This window comes from Grammomys surdaster, unplaced genomic scaffold, assembly GCF_004785775.1.
Source record: "Grammomys surdaster isolate TR1022 unplaced genomic scaffold, NIH_TR_1.0 100, whole genome shotgun sequence".
NCBI classification, from domain to species: domain Eukaryota; kingdom Metazoa; phylum Chordata; class Mammalia; order Rodentia; family Muridae; genus Grammomys; species Grammomys surdaster.
Window position 1 is genome coordinate 731,133 of NW_021604579.1, and position 20,615 is coordinate 751,747.

General features: G+C 43.9%; 1 protein-coding gene across 1 annotated transcript in view; it reads left to right on the forward strand.

Moving 5' to 3' along the window:
* The first annotated feature begins 655 nt into the window (after positions 1-655).
* Smap2 (small ArfGAP2) overlaps positions 656-20,615 on the forward strand; it is a 48,181-nt gene continuing 28,221 nt past the window's right edge. Inside the window, exon 1 of the mRNA XM_028784950.1 lies at positions 656-1,144. Coding sequence (XP_028640783.1) covers positions 1,042-1,144 — 103 coding nt within the window. The 5' untranslated portion in view covers positions 656-1,041. The remainder of the gene's footprint in view (positions 1,145-20,615) is intronic.

Below are 20,615 nucleotides of genomic sequence, written 5' to 3' on the forward strand. Positions count from 1 at the left end.
AATTCGAGGCTATCCTGATCTACAATACAAAGTTTCAGGCCACCGAGGGCTAGTTAGGAAGAACCTGCTCAAAAAAATTTTTTTTTCAAAAGGAAAGAAAATTTCTGCCTCGACATTAGTCAGAACAATGCTCAAAAAGAACAGTAGTCACAGAGAAGGGTAATGTACATCAGCGCAGGGATTCCACGTTAGAAATGATCATGAGGGAGGGTGTAATGTCTCTTTAACTCCGGTCAGAGGGTGAGTCCTTTTGTCTCTTGAAGGAAAGACTAACCTGAAGGAGTCTGGGATATCCACAACCCTTGTATTATATAAAGATAATAAATACACATCTCATAAAGGTTCCTGTGAAGAGCATATTGTGATAATTGGTAGAAAGCGCCTAGAGCAGTACCTGGGACATAATATGAGCTCAGTAAATGTTGGTCGTTCCCTTCACTTTATTCTCTTCACTCTTCTCCCTTTCCACCCGGCTTCATTCATTCTTTTCCAAGGACATGCAGGGGGCGTGTCCTCCCTCCCGCCGCTTCCACCTAAGCCCCGCCCCTCGGCTCTTCCCGGATTGGTTCCTAGGAGGCGGAGCCAAGGGAAGAGCCCAGTGCAGAGCGGTGGGCGGGGCGCATGCGCGGGTTGGGCTGGGTGGAGGAGGAGAGGAAGAGCTGCCGGAAGTAGGCGGTGGAGGTGGCGGCAAAGCAGGTCGCAGCTGCCAAGGAAACAGAGGCGGGAAGCGCGGCGGGCAGACCCTCAGCACCGGGGGTCAAGTGTACGTCCCGCACGCCTGAAACCGAGAACTCGCTCCGCCTAAGCCGATTCTGGGGTCCCGCAGCCTCCACGGGTCCCTGCCTTGCCCGAAGCCCACCAGGGGGCGCCGCACTGAGGGGCTGCGGGGCGGGGGGCGGACGGCCCTGACCCCGGGGCTGCTCGGGGCGGGGCGGGAGGACCGCCTGGGCGGGGACCCCGAGGCCTCAGCCCCGGACCGAGGCAGGGGTTCCTGGGGGCGCAGGGGGCGCGTCGCCCTCTGCCCCCGCCGGCACCCTGGCCATGACAGGCAAGTCGGTGAAGGACGTGGATCGGTACCAGGCAGTCCTGGCCAACCTGCTGCTGGAGGAAGATAACAAGTTCTGTGCTGACTGCCAGTCCAAAGGTAACGTGTCCGGGGCGCCGGTGGGGGACCAGCTGCGGGGCGGCGGCCTGGCGGTGGCCTGAGTGGGGAGGGAGTTCTGGAGCTCAGGGCGAGTCCTCTTCGTATGACAGCGCGAGCCACCCTCACTCTTCAGCCTGCTGGGTTTCCTAGGGCTTGGGGTTTGGTGTGTGTGTGTGTGTGTGTGTGTGTGTGTCAGCGTCAGCGAGGTGGGGATGGTATAGTGGGGGTGGGGCTGCCCGGTGTGTTCAGGTGAGAATGTCAGTGTTGCAGACTCTGAATGGTTTCTGGGCTCGCTGTCATCCAGAGCTGGCAGCCTTTCACTTGGCAAAGCTGTGGGTGAGCTGCAGTGTGGTGGGGGTGGGGGTGGCGAGGAGGAAGGTGAGATGACGAAGAGGAAAAACTGTCGAAATGATATTTAAAGGTGGCATTCCTTGCTGTCTGCTATTTCGTTAGCAACCCCTGTCATTTTACCACCTTGTTGAGCTCTGACAGAGTGCTTAGGTGGCTTTCTTCACCCAGGTCGTGTGCACTGAGACGCCGCTGCCTTATGCAGTGACACAGTGCGGATTTCTAGATTGTCTAGCCTGGGCCGTGGAGGCCTCATGTGTGAGTGGTGACCGAAACTAGCAGACCTGGGCTGTAGTGCAGGACCCATTGAATCAGGGAGAAAAAGAAGCAAGGAATTCCCCCAATTCGTTATTTCCACTTCTAGAGGTGGAATAGGAAGGATCGTTGTAAATCGGCCACAACCACTTAGTCTTTGTTTTCTGTTCCTGTGAAGGTTCATGCTGTGATACAATTAAAGGTCAATATGGTAGAAAAATTTACTAGTGAGATGTTTGTACCTGACTTTGTAGATATGAGCAGCTATAATTGGGAGGGGGCATTCACTTTAGTTCATTTCCTAAATTTGCCATGTAGCGGATGGGTATAAAGTAGTGTAAACCGTTCGGATGTGTGTGTTAATGTTGAGGAAGCAGTAGGTACTTAACCATGCTTCCTGTGATTATGGTGTATTTTAGAGTAAGGTTACGTAAGGAGGGCACAAGAATGATGATGCATTGACAGACTCCTAGTAATAAATTTTAGTGACCTCTATGAGTAGGCAAATGCAATGAACTGTTAGGAAAGCAGGTCCCCTGACTTCTCCCCTGAAGTTTTGTGTTACTGGGAGTTGAGTTTATGTCGAGGAGTCTCCATTTCTTGTAGATTGATTGTTAGATCCATTGGAAGGTTTGGTTTAAACTGTAGCAGCACCTTTGTTTTGCTCAAATTCTCCAATGTCCTCAGTTGACAATTCCTAAGTTGCAGTGACGCAGCCACTGAGTGAACATCGCCACGTTTGGAGACTCAGATGCCATTTTTGATGATTTTTAGAATCACCCTGTCCCCTGTACTCATGTTGTTCTTACACTTACTCCAATAAAATATACCATGTGGAAGAGAGAGGTTAGCTTACCAGGTCTTCCTCCAAATTCCCCATTGCCCTTTATTAATAGCCTTACTGGGTATAAGACAACATAGAACTTAGTTACTGATGAGAACTAGTGACTGGGGCTTGTGATAAGGCTCAGTGGATAAAGGTGCTTGCCACTAAGACTGACAACCTGAGTTTGAGCCCCAGGACTCACATGATAAGAGGAGAGAACCAGCTCCCACAAATTGTCCCCTGACTTCCACGTGGATGCTGTAGTACATACATGTACAATCTCCGCAAAGTTAATAAATAAGATGTAAAAACCAAACAGCAACAACAAAGCCTAGTAGCTGTCTGTCTCTGATGCTAAAACCTTGGATCTTGAATGTTCTGAAGTTAGAATTTCTTTTCAGTACATTTGCCATTATTAAAAAAGAGGTGCCCATGTGTCCATTATCTTTCAGTTCTGTTAAACAGGCTTTTGCTGAGGCCTGTTTATCTAGCTGCAGAATGCCCAGCCCAGTCTGCTGGTTAACCCCGCCTTCATTTCGTTCCTCTTTTCCACTTTCAGATTTTGTAATGAACATGTAGGCAGTTCTCAGAGGGTGGGAAAGAGACACATTTGCATCAGTAGACCATGACCTGCTCAGCACCGATAAAAAGGACCAGCAGTTGGCAGAAGAATTAAAAGACTGCTCACTAAAATAAGATTTGGGTTCGAGTTTACTTTTTCTGTTTTCCTTTGTCCTTTTCAGAAAACTGAAAGCTCACCAGACAAGGTCTGGAGAGTGTTTGTCTATTAGTATTTAGTGTATTGATGTAGCCTGGACTACAAACCTATAAGTGGATACTTTTGTAATGTTCCAAAATAGCTCTTTGGCAATGACTTCTCTTTTTAAAATTTAATATTATTTTTTAATTAATTTATTTATTTGTGTGTGTGTGTGTGTGTGTGACAGAGAACAACTTCCACCATGTGGGGAGTGAACCCAAGTGGTCAGGCTTGCTGGCAAGCGCCTTTCCTTACCCACTGAGCCATCTTGTCACCCTGACATTTCTATTTATTTTCAGGAAAAAATTATGTTTCATAAACATTTTATTTTTATTTCAAATCATATGTGTATGTGAGTGCAGTGTCCTTGGAGGCCAGGAGAGGGTGTTGGATCCCTAGGAACTGGAGTTACAGGTGGTTGGGTTCACGTGAGGTGGGTGCTAGGAACTGAACTCAGGGCTTGTAAAGAACGCTGTCAACTGAACCACAGAGTAACTTTTCTAGTCCCCTGACTCTTCTCTTTAGCATCATGTTTAAGAGTGATACCTGCTAGTTGGTCCTTAGAAACGATGTCATTTAAACATTGGAATAGAGACTAAGCAGGCGCCCTTCTCTCTTTACTTAGTAGAAGGCCTGTTGAGCCAGGCTCCCGAATGTCCCGGACGGCTTGGACAATGCTTTGTTTAAAAAAAAAAAATCCCGATGCTTAGTGGTTGCCATGCATGCTTTTAGTCCCAACTCTTGAGAGAGGAAGGCAGGGGGATTCCTGTGAGTTGGAGGCCAGCCTGGTCTACAAAGTGAGTTCTAGGACAGCCAGGGCTGTTACACAGGGAAATCCTGTGTCAAGAATCAAAAGCAAAAAAGTCACAATTTAAACCCTCTGAGGTGGCTACACCTGTAATCCCAGCACTCAGGAGTTAGAGGCAGAAAGGAAGATAAGGAGTTCAATTATCCTTAGCAAGTTTGAGGCCAGTCTGGGCTATGTGAGACCCTGCCTCAAAAAGCTCCGTTTCCCAAATGCTATGACTTATTCTTAGCACAAAACATAGTTCCCTTGTCATGACAGCTCCCAAGTCAATACCTACATGGACTGACTTCAGTAATGATAAAGGTAGAGGGTGTACCATCGTTGATACATGATAGAGGAGAAAACTAGTTACCAGCTTTGTGCCTGGTAACTGACTGCTTGAGACTTGTCTCCATCATATTTCCGTTACTTCTGTTGTACTTGAGGTCACAGTGGCCCAAGGCTGGGCCTTTAGCTCTGCAGCTCCAGATGTGTATGACTGTGTTGGGATGAACCCACTCAGAGACTGTTGTTAGAGGGCACACCTTTCTGATGCCCCGCATACTCCTGTGCGCCATTGAGACATTACCAGTGTCAAGGTTGGTGAGAAGTAGAGAGCTGCGTAATGAGTGGGCAGAGAGCGGGCAGAGAGCGGGCACGGGAGACATAGGACAGCTTGATGGAACATATGTGTGAGGCTGAGGCGCCTCATGCAGTTCTGCTGGCTTGAGAGCTTTGTTAGTTTTTCCCATCCCTCTCTGTTACATCTTGTCTAGAAAATGTTTCCCCTCTAATTACCTAACCACTGCCTCTGTTTCATCTTCTCTCTATATTTTTATTTAAGTAGATTTCATGTGGTTTGAAATTCAAAACAATTGAAAAGACAACAGAATGAAAAGTCATTGTCTTAAGGTGACCCGAAGCCACCTGTGTTCTCTTCCTGGGTATAACCACTGTTGGCCATTTCTTACCTGCCCTTGACCTGTATTTGAAACAGGCTGCCCTTGACCTGTAGCTGACTAAATGAACTCCTGATCTTCCTCCTTGAATTCCTCCTGCTCTGCCTCCCCAAAGCTTGCACTGCAGGCACACACCCTTGTATCCGATTTCTAACCTGTGTATTTGAGACAGGTTTATATTGTTTTGGCTGGACTGGGACTTGCTATGTAGACCGGACTAGATGCAAACTACTTGCTGTGATCCTCCTGTCTCTTCCTCCCAAGTGCTTTGCCTTAACTGACTTTTAAATGTGTGTGTGTATGTACATGTCTCACATATGCCCGCGTACTTTGTGTAGAAGCCTGATCTTGACATTGGGTGTCTTCCTCAATCAGTCTCCAGTTTTTATTGAGACAAATCTGTCTTGGATTCTGGCTGACTTAGCTTCCTTGTCCTGATGATCCCCCAAGTCTGCCTCCTGTACACTGGGATTTTAGGCAGATTGCCATGCCCACCTGGCCTTTAGGTAAGTTATGGGGATCTGAGCAGGGTGAGTGCTTTATTTGCTGAGCCTTCTCCTCAGCCTCCCTCACTTGATTTTTGAGAGGTGATATACGCAAGGACAAACATCACCATTTTCTTTATTTTGTATATGTGCGTATGTGGCTATTAAACACTGACATTAAATGTATAGGTTTTCAGCACTTTTGTGCAAATAGCACATTACCCGATGCTTTTGGTCCCTTGGAATTTTCAGTCAACAGCCTAAAATGGAGACCATAAAGATTCTGTCTAAGTACACTAAAGAGCGCCCACAGTATGTCAAGGCTGTACACAGGCTATTTTTCTATTAAGTTGGGGGATATTCTTGAGTGATTTAGAAGACAGCTTCTTTCATGAAAGTTACCTTTGAAAAGTGTGCACAAGGGCTGGAAAGATGGCTCAGTGTTAAGAGTACTTTTATAGAGGTCTCAAGTTTGGTTCCCAGGACCTCATGGGGGCTCACAACCATTTGTAACTCCAGTTCCAGGGATCTAATATCCTCCTCTGGCTTCCCTGGGCACCAGACATGTGCATATTATACATATATACCTATGCAGGTAAAACATTCTTACACATAAAATAAGAATGAATGATTCTCCACCACACCCCTCTCGAGATACGGTTTCTTTACGTAGCCCTGGCTGTCCTGAAACTCCTCTGTAGACCAGGCTGGTCTAGAACTCAAAGAGATCCACTTGCCTTTGCCTCCCAAGTGCTGGGATTAAAGGTGTGCACCACCAATGTCTGGCTATTTTTACCATTCTTGATTTTATTTATTTTATCTTGATTTTATTCATTGCATACTTTATATCCTTAAAATACTGTGGTTACTGGAAGCCATGGTTAGAATGACTCACAGTATTCCCCTGATCCTTAAGCCAAAACCATTTCCTATATATGGGAGTTCTGGCATTTTTGCAGATGTGCTTTTCAGGACCCTTGAGGATAGTCTGGATGTTTCCTGCTTCTTTAAACATGTATGAAAGATTAGACCAGGGAATTTCTTTGTGTGAAGTTTTTCTTTTTTTTTTCTTTTTTCTTTTTTTGGTTTTTTTGAGACAAGGTTTCTCTGTATAGCCCTGGCTGTCCTGGAACTCACTCTGTAGACCAGGCTGGCCTCAAACTCAGAAATCCACCTGCCTCTGCCTCCCAAGTGCTGGGATTAAAGGCGTGCAGGCGAAATTTTTCTAATAGCTCTAAATTTTAACCTTTTAAAATTAAAAATGTAATACATTTTAATTGTGTGTATGTGTACATATTCAGTGTGTGTGTGTGTGTGTGTGTGTACATATTCAGTAATGTATTCTAAAGTGGGATGCTCAGGAGTTCAAGATCATCCTGAGCCAGGCTAGACTACATGAAGCCCTATCTTAAGAGACCAAAATAAACAAGAAGAAAACACCCCAATGAAACAAAAGTTGTAATCACTCTGTGCCAGACAATGTGCAAGGGACAGATGATGGAATTCAAAGATGAGGTCTTTGATCTCAGAGGTTTTATATTCTAATGGGGAAGTAGATGTATAAATCAAATAACCATGGCATTATGTCCAGGAACAGCAAAAACACTGAAGAAGGCAAAAATGGCTTCCTCAGGAAGTCACAGCTTTAAAGAGGCAATTAAGCTGGGTCTGAAAGGGCACACAGGGTGTTGCCAGGTGAACTTAGGGAACTCCATTGTAGGAAGGGGAGGCAGATATGTACAGAGCCTCTGCAGTATGTGTGTGTGTGTGTGTGTGTGTATGTGTGTGCACACTCGTGCGTGCGTATGTGTGTGTGTTATTTAGGGTGATTGTCTACATATTGTGTAGTGTGAGGGTTAGAATTTGGTAGCTGGTCAAGGGCCAATAAAATTCCACCTCTCCAGGTGAGTTTTTCTGGCTTCGAGATTATGAATATGCATTATGCCCTAAACCCTTTGTACACATCTAGCACTGTAGGTCCATCTGCTTCTCTAGTGGCATTTTAAGTCTCACAGGCATGAAATGCTTGGTAGTTGCCAAGTAGTAAAAGGCTTGAGCATTGAGCCTGCATCATCTGTATGGCAGTGTACGTTCATGGATACACGAATTTCCCTTAGAAGAGTCTAATGAAATGCCAGCAGCCGTGTTCTGTCACCTCCACAGCCAGTGCTGCTGTTGATAAAGCTGGACATGCTCTTACTCAAGCAGGCCATGTGTCTTCTGATTGTGTAAGATGCTTCCTTGGTAGCAAATCTCATTTCCAGATAAATTAGAAAACTACCCCCTTTCTGCCTTTGTCATCTGATGTCATTATAGGATGTAGGTGGCAGCTTTCTTGGGTACAGTTGTCTATATAACTGTTCATCACATGAGTCATTGTCTGTTTCTATTCTTCTGCCTGCGAATTCCAACCTGAAAATAATCTGCATTGTGGTTGTGACACAGCGTTCATTTCGTACATTACATCTGTGTTTGCAGACTCTAAGTTGGTGCTGTGGAGAAAGGGTTAGTGACATAGTAAGCAGACTCTTTCTTCAGTTATATACCCATTAAAAAGATGTTCAGCAAGAGTCTGTCACATTCACACGCTGGACATTCAAAGCACGTGGGGTCTCCTGTTTGAGCAAGTAGCCAGTTTAAGTAGATAGAGTAGTAGAACTTTGAGGAAGTTCTATACTGCTCCTGGAGGGAGGCAGCTCAGTACACCACACTGAAAAAGTAGGAGGGAATCTCTGTAGAGTAGGACATTTTAAAACTCATTCATTTACCACACCCCTCTACTTTTAAGACAGTGATCCTGCATTGGCCAACTTATTATTTTTGTGGTGCTGGTGGTTTGGCTTCTCACATGCCAGGCAAACCCCCTTTCACTTAGCTATATCCTTAGCCATCCCAACCGCCCATCTTGTAGATAGGGTTTTTCTATGTCGTCTTGGCTAGCTTGGAATTTACGATATGAGATGAAGCCTCAAACTTGTGCAGATTCTTCTGCTCTGTCTCCTGAGTGCTGGGATACAAGAGTGTGCCTGCCATTATATCCAGCCCCCTTGTTAAACTATTTGAGACAGAGCCTCTCTAAGTTGCTCAGGTTGGTTTGAACTTTTGAACTTCCCATTTTAGCCTTTTAAATTACTGGGCTTATAGCCCTGTGCCCCTAGACCCATGCCCAGCTTGGATCATTTCTTTTTCTTTTCCTTCCTTCCTTCCTTCCTTCCTTTCTTTTATTTCTCTTCCTTTTTTCTTTTCTCCTTCCTTTCTTCCTTCCTTCCTTCCTTCCTTCCTTTCTTTCTTTCTTTCTTTCTTTCTTTCTTTCTTTCTTTCTTTCTTTCTTTCTCTCTTTCTTTCAGACAGGATCTGGTGTTTCCTAGGGTGTCCTTAAATTCAGTATGTAGCTGAGGGTGACCTTTTAACTTCTGATCTTCTTATCTGCACTTCCCCAGTGCTAGGATTATAAGCTGGCAGCTACCACATCTGGCTCACATGATGCTAGGAGTCCAACTCAAAGCTACATTCATGTTAGGCAAGAAGTTAGTAACTGCACTATATCCCCAGTCCGCAGTTAACTTCTTAAATTGTGATTTGACACACTTGAAGTGTCCACTAGGATGTAAGCTGACAAGGAGAAGGACTTGGGACTATGTTCACGTACCTTCCAAGCAGTGATAGGGCTTGGTAAGGTCAGACTAAGTATATCATTAAATGAATGAATGTGTGAATGTTTTCATCTGTACATATTTTTTTCTTTACTAGAAGAAAATTTTTACAGGACATTTGGATAAAAGAAAATTATTTTCTAAAAAATAGTTTTAAAAATATGTTTGCTGTACGTATTAGAGAGTCTTCTCAGTCAAGGGCCAGTGAGGGAAACAAACCTATAGTCAGCGAATTGGGCTCAGCTAAATGGCTGCTGAGATTTCAGGCACTCATGGCATCCAGGAGCTACCGTGTGGCTAAGGTAGTTAGAAAGTGCCGGAAGCCACGTGCTATGATCCAGAACATGGAAAAAGGAATTGTTGGTGGCAGCTGGAACCCAGGCCAAATATGAGAACTCTGACTTCTTTTCCTCTTTTTTCCTTTTATCCTTACTAGGATCTCCTTGAGGGAAATTATGCAGAAACTCTTTGACAGGGGAGGCTGGGAAATGTAGTTGGTTCCCTGTGATGGAGTAGAACAAGGGTGGGGTCCAAGCACTGACAGACACAAAGGCACCAAAAACATCTTCAAGATGTCATCGCTCCCCTTAGGTATTAGGGATAAAGGTCACACAGGTAAACGTGGACAGGAGATAGGAACGCGCCTCGTGTGCTTCTAAAGGATCCTAACTATTGCTGAGGGAAGCAATGAGACAATAAGTCACAGTCTGTAAGGTTGTATGACAGGTTGAAACTGTTTGACTATTGCTTTCACCAGGACTGTCCATTTGTTTATCATTTCGTTACTCAGAAAGTAAGTTTCCACTTTTCCAGTTCTCGGAGGCCTAGGGTCTAGGTATATATATTGCCCCATCCTCACCTGGGTGGCTAGTCAGTAATACCAAGATGCACAGAGTTTTGTGGCAATCTTAAAACAGGGCACAGCTTAGTCTCTCCTTGATAGTTAGGCATTTGCAGTGGAGTTAATTTTTTCCTTATGCCACGTGCCTCTTTATCTAGGTTTGTCGGTGAGTGGTTGGAGGCTGATGTCTGGGGTTTCCCAAGAACTTAGGTTAGGTTAGTCAGTACTGGGTGAAAAAGGCTCTCTCTGAGTTTGTGGCCAGCCTGGTCTACAGAGCAAGTTCCAAGACAGCCAGAGCTACACAAGGAAACCCTGTCTGGAAAAAAAGAGATATCACTAAAATCAGTTTTCTTCTGCATTAAACCTGGAAGGTATATAGTCTTGCAAGGCATGTCACTGCTCCATATAAAGGCAAAGCTTGCTGAGTTATGGCTGCTAATTCTCTTCCTGACTATAAGAGCATTTGCGTAGGCGATCCCGGTTCAGCACTTCCTACAAGTGCTTTTTCTGTGAATCAGGTCACCTGCATTTGGGCTTTGATCATGTTAATGGCTTTGGTGGAACTAGGCCAGCAAAAGGTTCCGGTGCAGTGTGAGTATGTTTGTTTTGGGGCTGTTACTTTCCACAGATTAAGGGAATATCATTGTATAAGTTGTCATCAACAATGAAAATTATCCAAGTTTCATTCCTTTTTAAACTTCTCTGAAAGATTAATTTCTTTTTAATAGGCATTCTTGTAGTTCACAGATACAATTAAATGCCATTTGGGTTCTATTTATTTACTTTCCACACACGGTCTTGCCATGTAACCCTGACTGTCCTGAACTCACTGAGTAGCCCAGTCTGGCCTTTAACTTGGGACAGTCCTCTTACCAAAGACACCTAAGTGCTAGGATCACCTGAGTGATCCACCATGCCTGGCTTAGGTTTTATATTTTAAATAAGTAAGTAAGCAAATAATTTTTAGGAGGCTGAGCCAGAGCCTCGAATATGTCAGGCTGGTTTCAGATTCCCTACATAGCTGAGGGTACTTTGACCTCCTAACTATGCTGTAACCACCTCTGAAACACTCGGACTACAGGTATGCACTGCTGCAGCTAGCTTTGTGGTTTGGTATTTGAATTTTTCCCTAGAACACCAGTTCTTTTCAACCAGACTACATGACTTTAAAGGTACATCTTAAAGGCACATCTATGCCTTTGTAAAGCTTCATGTTTTATAGTGATAATTATTTCTTACTGTTTGACACTTCTCTTTCTCAAACTTTCTCCTTCCCTACCCCACTCTTCTGGATCCTGTATTTCTCCACAGGCTTATGGATGCTGGTCCACTGATGGCTGAACGGCAGTTCCTTCCCCAGTGGAAAGCCCTAGAGATGAGCCAAATTCACGTGTGGCCAATCCAGCAATGTAAGGTTGCTGTGGGGATTGTATTCAGTTGTCAACTCTCCACCTTCCCCACACCCCCGCTTGTGTGGCTGTAACCTGCCTGGAACCCCACTTCCCCAACCTGTGACTTGTGGAAGAATAGGATTTTCTTTTGTTCCTTCTTTTCATTGACAGTGCACATAGATGTTGGACAGTTTTTACATTCCAAGTTAGTTTTAGATGCATAGAGAATACAGTTTTAAAACATACTAGGTTTTACAAGTCCATGTACAGAGATTTTGTTCATTTTTTCTTTTTTCTTCTTGTCTTTTCTTTTTTCTTTCTTTCTTTCTGTCTTTTATTTTACATCCACTCAGCTTTTACAGGAAATGTATTAATCCTAAACTGGATCTTTTTTTGGCTTCCTGTCATTGTTTTTCTCCCCTTCAGCTGAATAAATGTGTATGGTCCCATTTTGTGGTGTACAGAGGATAGTAAAGGACTCAAGAGGGAGGAAACTGCTCTGCCTGAGGATAATTGTGTTCCAACATAGTGACTGTAGCAAATAAAGTATCTTTCCCTTTCCTTTCTTCAGAGAGCTGTTTCTCTTAGTGTGCTTTCTGTTGCTGTGATAAACAGGATGATCAAAAGCAACTCAAGAAGGAAAAGGTTAATCTGGTTTAGGTGTCCCACAGCCATCATTGAGAAGGGCAGGGACTCACTCAGGAGCAGAGGCAGGGTGTGAGGAAAGCGGCTCACTCAATTTGCTTCCAGGCTTACATTCAGCTACATTTCTTATAGGGCCCTGGAGCACCTGCCCAGAGGTGGCACTGCCCAGAGGTGGCACTGCCCAGAGGTGGCACTGTCCAGAGGTGGCACTGCCCACTGTGGGCTGGGCCTTGGAGCATCAATCCACAGTCAAGAAAATACCTCAGTGGACCTGCCCACAGACCAGTCTGCTGAGGCATTTCCTCAGTTGAGGTTCCTTCCCACCACATGACTTTAGTTTGTGTCAAGTTGACAAAACCAACTAGCACACTATCTTTTGCAGCCATTGTTAGTGAAGGCTAGACTGTAAATCCTCAGCCTCTCCAAAGTATCTGTCTGTAGCTGTGGGTTCATGTGCTTCACCTTGTTTGCCCCAAGTGCACACAACTTGATGTTGCTTTTAGCTTCTTCCTCTTTTCCTACCTGACTGGAAGTCCCCGAATGTGTAGATTTAGAAATTAGTTCTCTTATATTTTTGGCTTTGACTTGAAAGAATTTGCTTTAATATCACTTTGACAGTTGTTTCAGATCTTATGCTGGTTTTTTGTTTGTTTGTTTTGTTTTTTCGAGGCAGGGTTTCTCTGTGTAGCCCTGGCTGTCCTGGAACTCACTCTGTAGACCAGGTTGGCCTCGAACTCAGAAATCCGCCTGCCTCTGCCTCCCAAGTGCTGGGATTAAAGGTGTGCGCCACCACTGCCCTGCTGTTTTGGTTTTTCTTTTTCTTTCTTTTTTTGTTTTTGTTTTTGTTTTTTTTTGTTTTGTTTTGTTTTTCAAGACAAGATTTCTCTATGTAGTCTTGGCTGTTCTGGAATTCACTTTGTAGACCCAGGCTGGCCTCAGACAAAGAGATTTGCCTGCCTTTGCCTCCTCCAAAAACTAGGATTAAAGGTGTGTGCCACCTCACCTGGCACTTCTTAAGCTTTTAAAAAATCATTTCTTATAAGAACTTTCTATGTAGAGCATGAAGAGTATGTAGAGTCTGTAATCTGCATCCTCCAGGTCTTTCTATTGCTGTTGATACTTTAGCTCATGTGCTAACTGACAAGGTCTTTAGGGAAGAGCTAGCGAGGACCTTTGTCCTTGCCAGGTTACAAACAGCAGAGCTGTTGGAAACCAGTTTCAGTGTTAGAGCAGACTTGATAAAGAAAAAGAATTAAAAAGATTCAGTCAGGCTCTCAAGCAGGGTTCAAAGTGTATTTACTCAGAGTAGCTGTTTGGCACAGGGCTTGGCTTTGTCAATCTGGAAGTGGGTAAGGGGAATTTGGCAAGAGGAATTACTGCAGACAGGGGAAATCTAAGAAAAGGTCTTCCTTGTAGTGGGGCTGCTGTGTGTTTCCAGCTCGTACAAGAATGCAAGGGCTATCTTTAAATGAAACTTTGGAACCAGGGGATGCAGTTTAGTTCCCCTGAGTATCATCCTTGGGTCCAAGCCTTGTCTGAGCAGAAGCAGCTCAGCACAAGGGACTCAAATTGAGGGTCTGTATTATGGCAGAGTGAAAATAGATCCTTATTTCATTAGATTGCTCATGTATTTAAGGGGGAGGGGAAGACTTGTTGCCATAGGAACAGACTCCTAGAGCAGGGTTTTTGCTTTTTTTTTTAATCTTATGAGATTCATGGAGTGGGGAGGTGTGCTTATTTTCTGAGCATTGGAAGCCTTTAAAAGCAGAGCTGAGAGCTGCCATTTTTTCTGACTATGGCACTTACTTTATATTCATAATAAAGTAATTGGAAAGCATGAAAAACCAGAATCATGCAAATGATAGCTCCCAGAATTCTCATTCTTCATTGTTTATCTGAGTTTGTACTTCATCAATTTTTATGACATTATTCTTTTCTTTTTTCTTTTTTTTCTGTTTTTTTTGAGACAGGGTTTCTCTGTGTAGCCCTGGCTGTCCTGGAACTCACTCTGTAGATCAGGCTGGCCTCGAACTCAGAAATCCGCCTGCCTCTGCCTCCCAAGTGCTGGGATTAAAGGTGTGCACCACCACCGCCCGGCGACATTATTATTTCATTTAACATTTATCATAGATATTTTGATGACATTAAAAACATGTAAACATTCATTCATTCATTTATCTATTTATAAAAGCATACTTTATTATGGGAGCATGTCATCTTTTATGTAACAGTAAATGTTGGACATTTGTGTTTTCAGTTTTCATCATTATAGATAATAGTGAAATGTAAATTTTGTGCTACTATTAGACTAATAAGTTATTTATGTTTTAGTCTGAGTAATTATGGGCCCCTCTAATTTAAAGAAGTTGGGTGGCATCTCCTGGGTTGGAGTCGTTTGGAGCTGATTTTGCTGTAGGGGCTACCATTCTGAAATGCTTCACTGCGGTAGACATCTGTTGAGGCAAGGAATGGAGATCTGGGGAGTCCTGGTGGCACAGGGCAGCTTTGTGTGTCACATCACAGTGGGATGGGTCAGCACCCTCTGCCTATTGGGAAAGTGTTGCCACACCATGATTAGTCCCTTAGGTATTCACACACACTTCCTTCACTCAAACCCATCCACTGGAAAGGTGGATTAGAGGCCCTATTGTGCTAAAAAGGGAATAATAATTGCTACAATTTTTGGTTTTTTTTTTTTTTTTTTTTTTTTTTTTTTTTTTTTAAGATTTATTTATTTATTTTATTTATGAGTACACTGTAGCTGTCTTCAGACACACCAGAAGAGGGCATCGAATCTCATTACGGATGGTTGTGAGCCACCATGTGGTTGCTGGGATTTGAACTCAGGACCTCTGGAAGAGCAGTCAGTGCTCTTAACCGCTGAGCCATCTCTCCAGCCCCCAATTTTTGGTTTTTAAGCAAGGGTTTTCTTAGACTGTAAACAAAGACAATGGACTATGTCTCTGTGTGCACAGCTGATGCACACTGGCTGGCAGCGTCTCTGTGCCTACCACAGATGGTGCTTTTCTGCTGGTGTGTGTTCAGATCTTATTCTTCTTCTGATTTGTAACAGTCCTCTTCACACTATTCACTCGGCTGCTTGGAGACCTGTGACATTCTAGGAAGCTGAGAGGTGAATCTCGTGGCTGCTTTGTGGTAATTGCTTCTTTGCAGCATTTCATTTGTGCGCTCCTGGCATCTGTACCACAGGAAAGCTGGAGTCTGTCATGAAGCTGATCCCTTGCCCTCTGTAGGAGGTTTCAGTGTGACACATCATCTGGGGGAAAATGTAGCCAGGGGGTGAAACTGGAGGCTGAAATAGCAGTGCTTTAGCCGTTTTGTGGGGTGGGAGTAAATATTTAGACACCGTTCTGGAGGAATTAATAATATCCTTCAGCAGTTCTAGAAGCTCTCTTTGTGCCCACTGAAATAGGTTTGCTTAATTGAAGAACCTTGCCTTGACTCCTTAGAAACTGTGATTAGTTTCTTAGAGTCCTATCCTAGACTCTGGATACAGATGCCTGTGCAGATCTGTCTCTGTAGAGCAGGCATCTTTGCCCTTCCCCATGCCAAATCTTCCCATATGTATATCTCATACTTGCTTCTGATGTGCCCAGCTTTGAATCGATGGGTCTTCTGTGTGAAAGGGCAAACCTTTTGATCTCCTCCCTTTTAGGCAGGGCTGTTTTAGTGACTAATATTCAGCATTGCCACTGGACTAGCCATTTGTGCTTTGATCTCAGAATTAATTTCTATGCTGCTGATTGTTTAGAAAGCAAAGCTGTCTAACTTGTTTTGATATGGATGAGATTTGGGCAAATGGCATTGTCTTTCTCTGTGTTTGCCGTTGGTTGGGTCTCCTCTGCTGTCTGGAGAAAGCTGCTCCTTTGGATCACAGAGTTCATCTGTTGGCTCAGAAGGTTTGGTATAGAGCTGCTATCTGGGTGAGAAGCCTGTGCTTTGCTGGGAACAGCTGAATAAAATACACATAAATAAAATACACAGCTGAATAAAATACACATAAAACAAATAAGTCTAATTATTTTTAAGAAGAAAAGTGTGTTTTGGAGGGTCCATCCATGACAAAGACTGCATCATGTGTTTGGCAAAACCAGGAAACAACGAAGACGATGAGACTAGGGTCTCATAACACCCTCTGATGGCAGACACCCAGTGATCTGGAGACTTCGCAAGATGCCCCACTTCTTTTATGCTACACCATCTCCCTGGAGTGCTCCTCTGGGACCAAGCTTTTGACACATAGGCCTGTAGAGCACCCATCAAGTTATAACTTGACCCTAAACGCCTGTCTGTCACAGAACAAGAGAGAACTTTTCTGCAGAATTGGCATATTTTCCTATCTTGCCTGTTTCAATCCTAAGGCTTAAGACTGATTGCTCTAGAGCAGCGTTTCTTGACCTCAGCACTATTGACATTTTGGTAATTCCTTGTGAGGATTGCCCTGTGTATTTTGGACATTTAGATCTAGATGCCTAGCACATTTCCACCTCCTTCCTGTCAGTTGTGACCGCCATTAATTTCCAGAGACATCAGGATTCTCCCTTAAAAGAGAAAGCACTTTGATTGGGAACTCTATGTCCAGAGGGACAAGAGTTGGACCCTTTGGATGTGGGTGGGCTTTACTGTCAGTTTTCATGTTGTTCCTCTGTGACTTATCACTTGTTTTATCAGCAGGTTTGTATTCAGTGCTTCTTTGTAGGAAATGCTAACACTTGATTGTGAGGGACTTAGATGATAATACCAAGTTTTGAAATATCAGGTGCAGCTGGCTGGCTTTGAAGTGGTTATGTAGTTATATCTCAGCTGTCCCTCATCTTACCTCAGGCTGCTGATAGTGGCTGGCTGAGGTAGTGACTGACATGCAGGAAAGCAGTTCCTATAAAGACTATCAAGTCAGCAGTGTGAATCATGGGTCAGGACTGGATCTTGTGTGAGAATCCAGTGCTATGACAGTTAGCCCTTCAGCTACCCAGTGAAGAAGTTTAATTGTCATCATTGGGTAGAAGGGAAGGAATCTATCCTACTGATAGAGAATAAAAAGCCCCTCATCAGTTTCCATGTCATCTTTCTCTAGTGGCCTCTTCCAAAAATGTGTACCTCCTAGTGGGCATGTTCTCTTGGAATTTTTCAGGGTTTTTTTTTCCTTACTTTTCGAGATTATGATGACATCATTTCTTCCTTCCCTTTCCTCCCTCCAAACCTTCCGCTATAGCCCCCCTGCTCCCTTTCAAATTCATGGCCTCTTTTTTTTTTCATTGTCATTACACACATATATATGTATGTGTTCTCATTCTCTCCCTCTCTCCCCCCCAAATACAACCTGCTTAGTTTAAATAATGCTACTTATATGTCTGTCTGTCTATCTATCTATCTATCTATCTATCTATCTATCTATCTATCTATCTATCTATCTATCTATCTGAGACAAGGTTTCTCTGTAACCAGGCTGACCTTGAACTCAGAGATTCACCTGCTTCTGCCTCTCAAGTACTGAGATTGAACGCTTGTGCCACCACTGGCTAGGTCAAACTTTTCTACCTGTTAACTTTTGCTATAAAATGGGAAGTTTAGGACTAACTTAGAATTTTCTCCCACTAACTCTCTTTCAATTCACTTTTCACTGGATCAGATACAGAATGGTGCATAGTAAAGTAGGCTCTGTTTTGTGGGCATCCTTGCAGGGATGTGCTGGGATACCAGCACATAACTGACACTTCAGCCTGTGTTAGTCCCTGCCTTGGGGTTCTGGAAGCCTTTGTTTCTAGTCCAGCTGAGCCTTTGCTGGAGTAATTGCCCACATGGTGCCTTCAAGCCAAACAACCGTTTGTACTGAGGTAGTCTTGCTGTTTGGCCTCATGAAGTAGCCTCCTTCCTGCCCCCAGTGAAAGCAGCTATTTTTTATTTTCCCCTTCCCCTTTGCGGAGAAGCACGTCTCAGCCAGCACTCTTCTAGCTTATTCATAAATGCTCTAATCAGGATCTTTGTATAGAGGGAATTAGCTAAAGTCCAACTCTCAAGGGCTAGCCTGGGGACACGAAACATTATAGACATTTAGACCTCTGACATTCTGTGTGGCATGTTTGACTGTACCATTCTTCTATTTAAAAAAAAAGTCATTTTCACAAAACTGTTCCTACCAAGTTTTCATTTATTTCTATCTTTTTAATATTTTACATCAGTTTTTAAAGTAACAATCTATAGACAGAACTCTTTGAAAAGGACTCTTAAAAAATTGTGATAAGGATTTTGAAGTGTAGCTTTCCACAGTTGATGGCTTTGGAGGGGGTGCAGGTGGGTAAGGACTCAATTTTCTTTGAGGGGCTGGCCACTGGGAGTTTAACCATGTTTCAATGAGTATATGGGCAACACAAATTGGAATTTTTTCTTGTTCCTTTTGGGGGCCAGGGGTCACAAAAGCTGGGAGGCAGATCTGAGAGGACTAGGAAATGAGTGATTCGAGTTCATGATGTGACATTCCAAAATAATCAAAAATATTATTTAAAAAAATACATTTTTAAATGTCTATGAGTATTTTGTCTTCATGTTTCTAAGTGTACTACATGCATACTTGGTACCTACAGAGACCAGAAGAGAGTGCTGCATCTCTCAGAACTGAACCCAGGTCCTCTGCAAGTGTTCTTAACATTGAGCCATCTCTGCAGCCCTGTTCTATGAGCTTTTTTTTTTCCCTTCAAGGTTTCATGTAGCCCAAGCTGACTTCAGATTCTTGATCCTCCTGTTTCTGCCCCACAAATGCTTGAATTACGGTCATCTGCCTTACCTGGCTTAGGTTTTATGATTTTATTTATTTATTTATTTTATGTGTGTGTGTGTGTGTTTGTGTGTGTGTGTGTGTGTGTGTGTGTGTGAGAGAGAGAGAGAGAGAGAGAGAGAGAGAGAGAGAGAGAGAGAGAGAGAGAAAGAGAGACAGAGTCAGAGAGAGGAAGAGGAAGAAGAAAAAGAGGAGGAGAAGGAGAAGGAGGACAGAGAAATTGAAAAAGCACACACATATGGGTATGTACATGCTATGGCATATTCCTGGAAGTCAGAGGTCAACCTCAGGAGTTCGTCCTTGTCATCTACCTTGTTTGAGAAAGAGCACCTTTATTCACCTTGCATACACCAAGCTAACCAGTATGTGAACTTTCAGGGATTCTCCTTTCATCTTGCTGGAGGAATAGTGGATTACCATGTGCTCTACCACATCCCACTTTACATAGGATCTGGAGATTCGAACTCATGTCATCACCACACCTACACAGCAAGTACTTCACTCTCTATCCTTACTCTCTAGCTAGTCATTTTTCCAGCCTCAGCTTAGATTTTTGTTTTGTTTGGTTTTTTGAGACAGGGTTTCTCTGTGTAGCCTTGGCTATCCTGGAACTCTGCTCTGTAGATCAGACTGGTCTCTCACTCACAGAGATCCACCTGCCTTTGCTTCCCAAGTACTGGGATTAAAGGCATGTATCACCCCACCTGGCTGATGGTTTAGGTAAAGCCCAACATTGGAACAGCCATGAATGAGTGCCCAGGAGAGGCTGTGAGAGAAAGAAGACTTCTATGGGAAGCAGCCTGGAGCATGGTTTCACACATGGGTTTCCCAGTAGAGAGAGTGGCTTCCTAAAGGCTTCTGGGACAAATCTTCAGCCAATCCAGAAAGGGCAAGAAGTTCTTGCCAGCCTTTCCATGTACACATCAGGGAGTGCCCCGATTGATTTCAGTCCAGGTGACTTTCCTCCTGACTCACCCTTTTCTGGTCCCAGATTCCCAGCCTCCACTTAGCTCCTGGAACAGTAGGCAGACTGCAGACTCACTCCGAGCACATAGTCAGTCAAGGCTTTCCCCCTTTTTCATTTACAGCCTCGTTGGTGCCTGTGCTGAGATTCTTTCCACATGCTTAGGAGTTGTTGTTTAGTTCCCATGCTCTGCTTCTTTCTTGAGGCTTCATGGGGATTGTAGTTCAACCTGTCCCAAGGCTTCTTGGAGATTGTAGTTCAGCCTGTCCCAAGTCTGACTTTTTCAAGCTCACCATCCATTAGTTCCCTTGAAAATTCTTCATTCCTGGGCCACTTGTCAGTGTTCCGGGTGTTAGACTCTGGGGATTGAAGGGCTTTTGAGGAATTTTTAAGTGTCTAGGTCTCTTCAAAGGTGAACCACTCCCCTGTCACTGCCTAAGAGGAAAGGTTAGAGTTTACTTCTGCTTGTCTGTGTTTGAGACAAGAGCTGTCAGTTCCATCTGGCTTGGACCAAGCTGGCCTGAACATCTCTTTGGCTGTGTACCTCTTTTTAAAGACAGTGTGCTGAAGTCAAGAGGTAGGCCTGTTTAAAGTTTACTGGTTTGTTTTCTCTTTTGCCTTTTTTTTAAGACAAGGTCTTGTTGTTTCCTCCAACCTAACGTAAAAGCTCACAATCCTTCTGCCTCAGCCCCTTGAGAAGTGAGATTTCAAAATAGAAATACATGTCTAGCCCTTTCAGTCAATTTTACTATGACCGATGGACA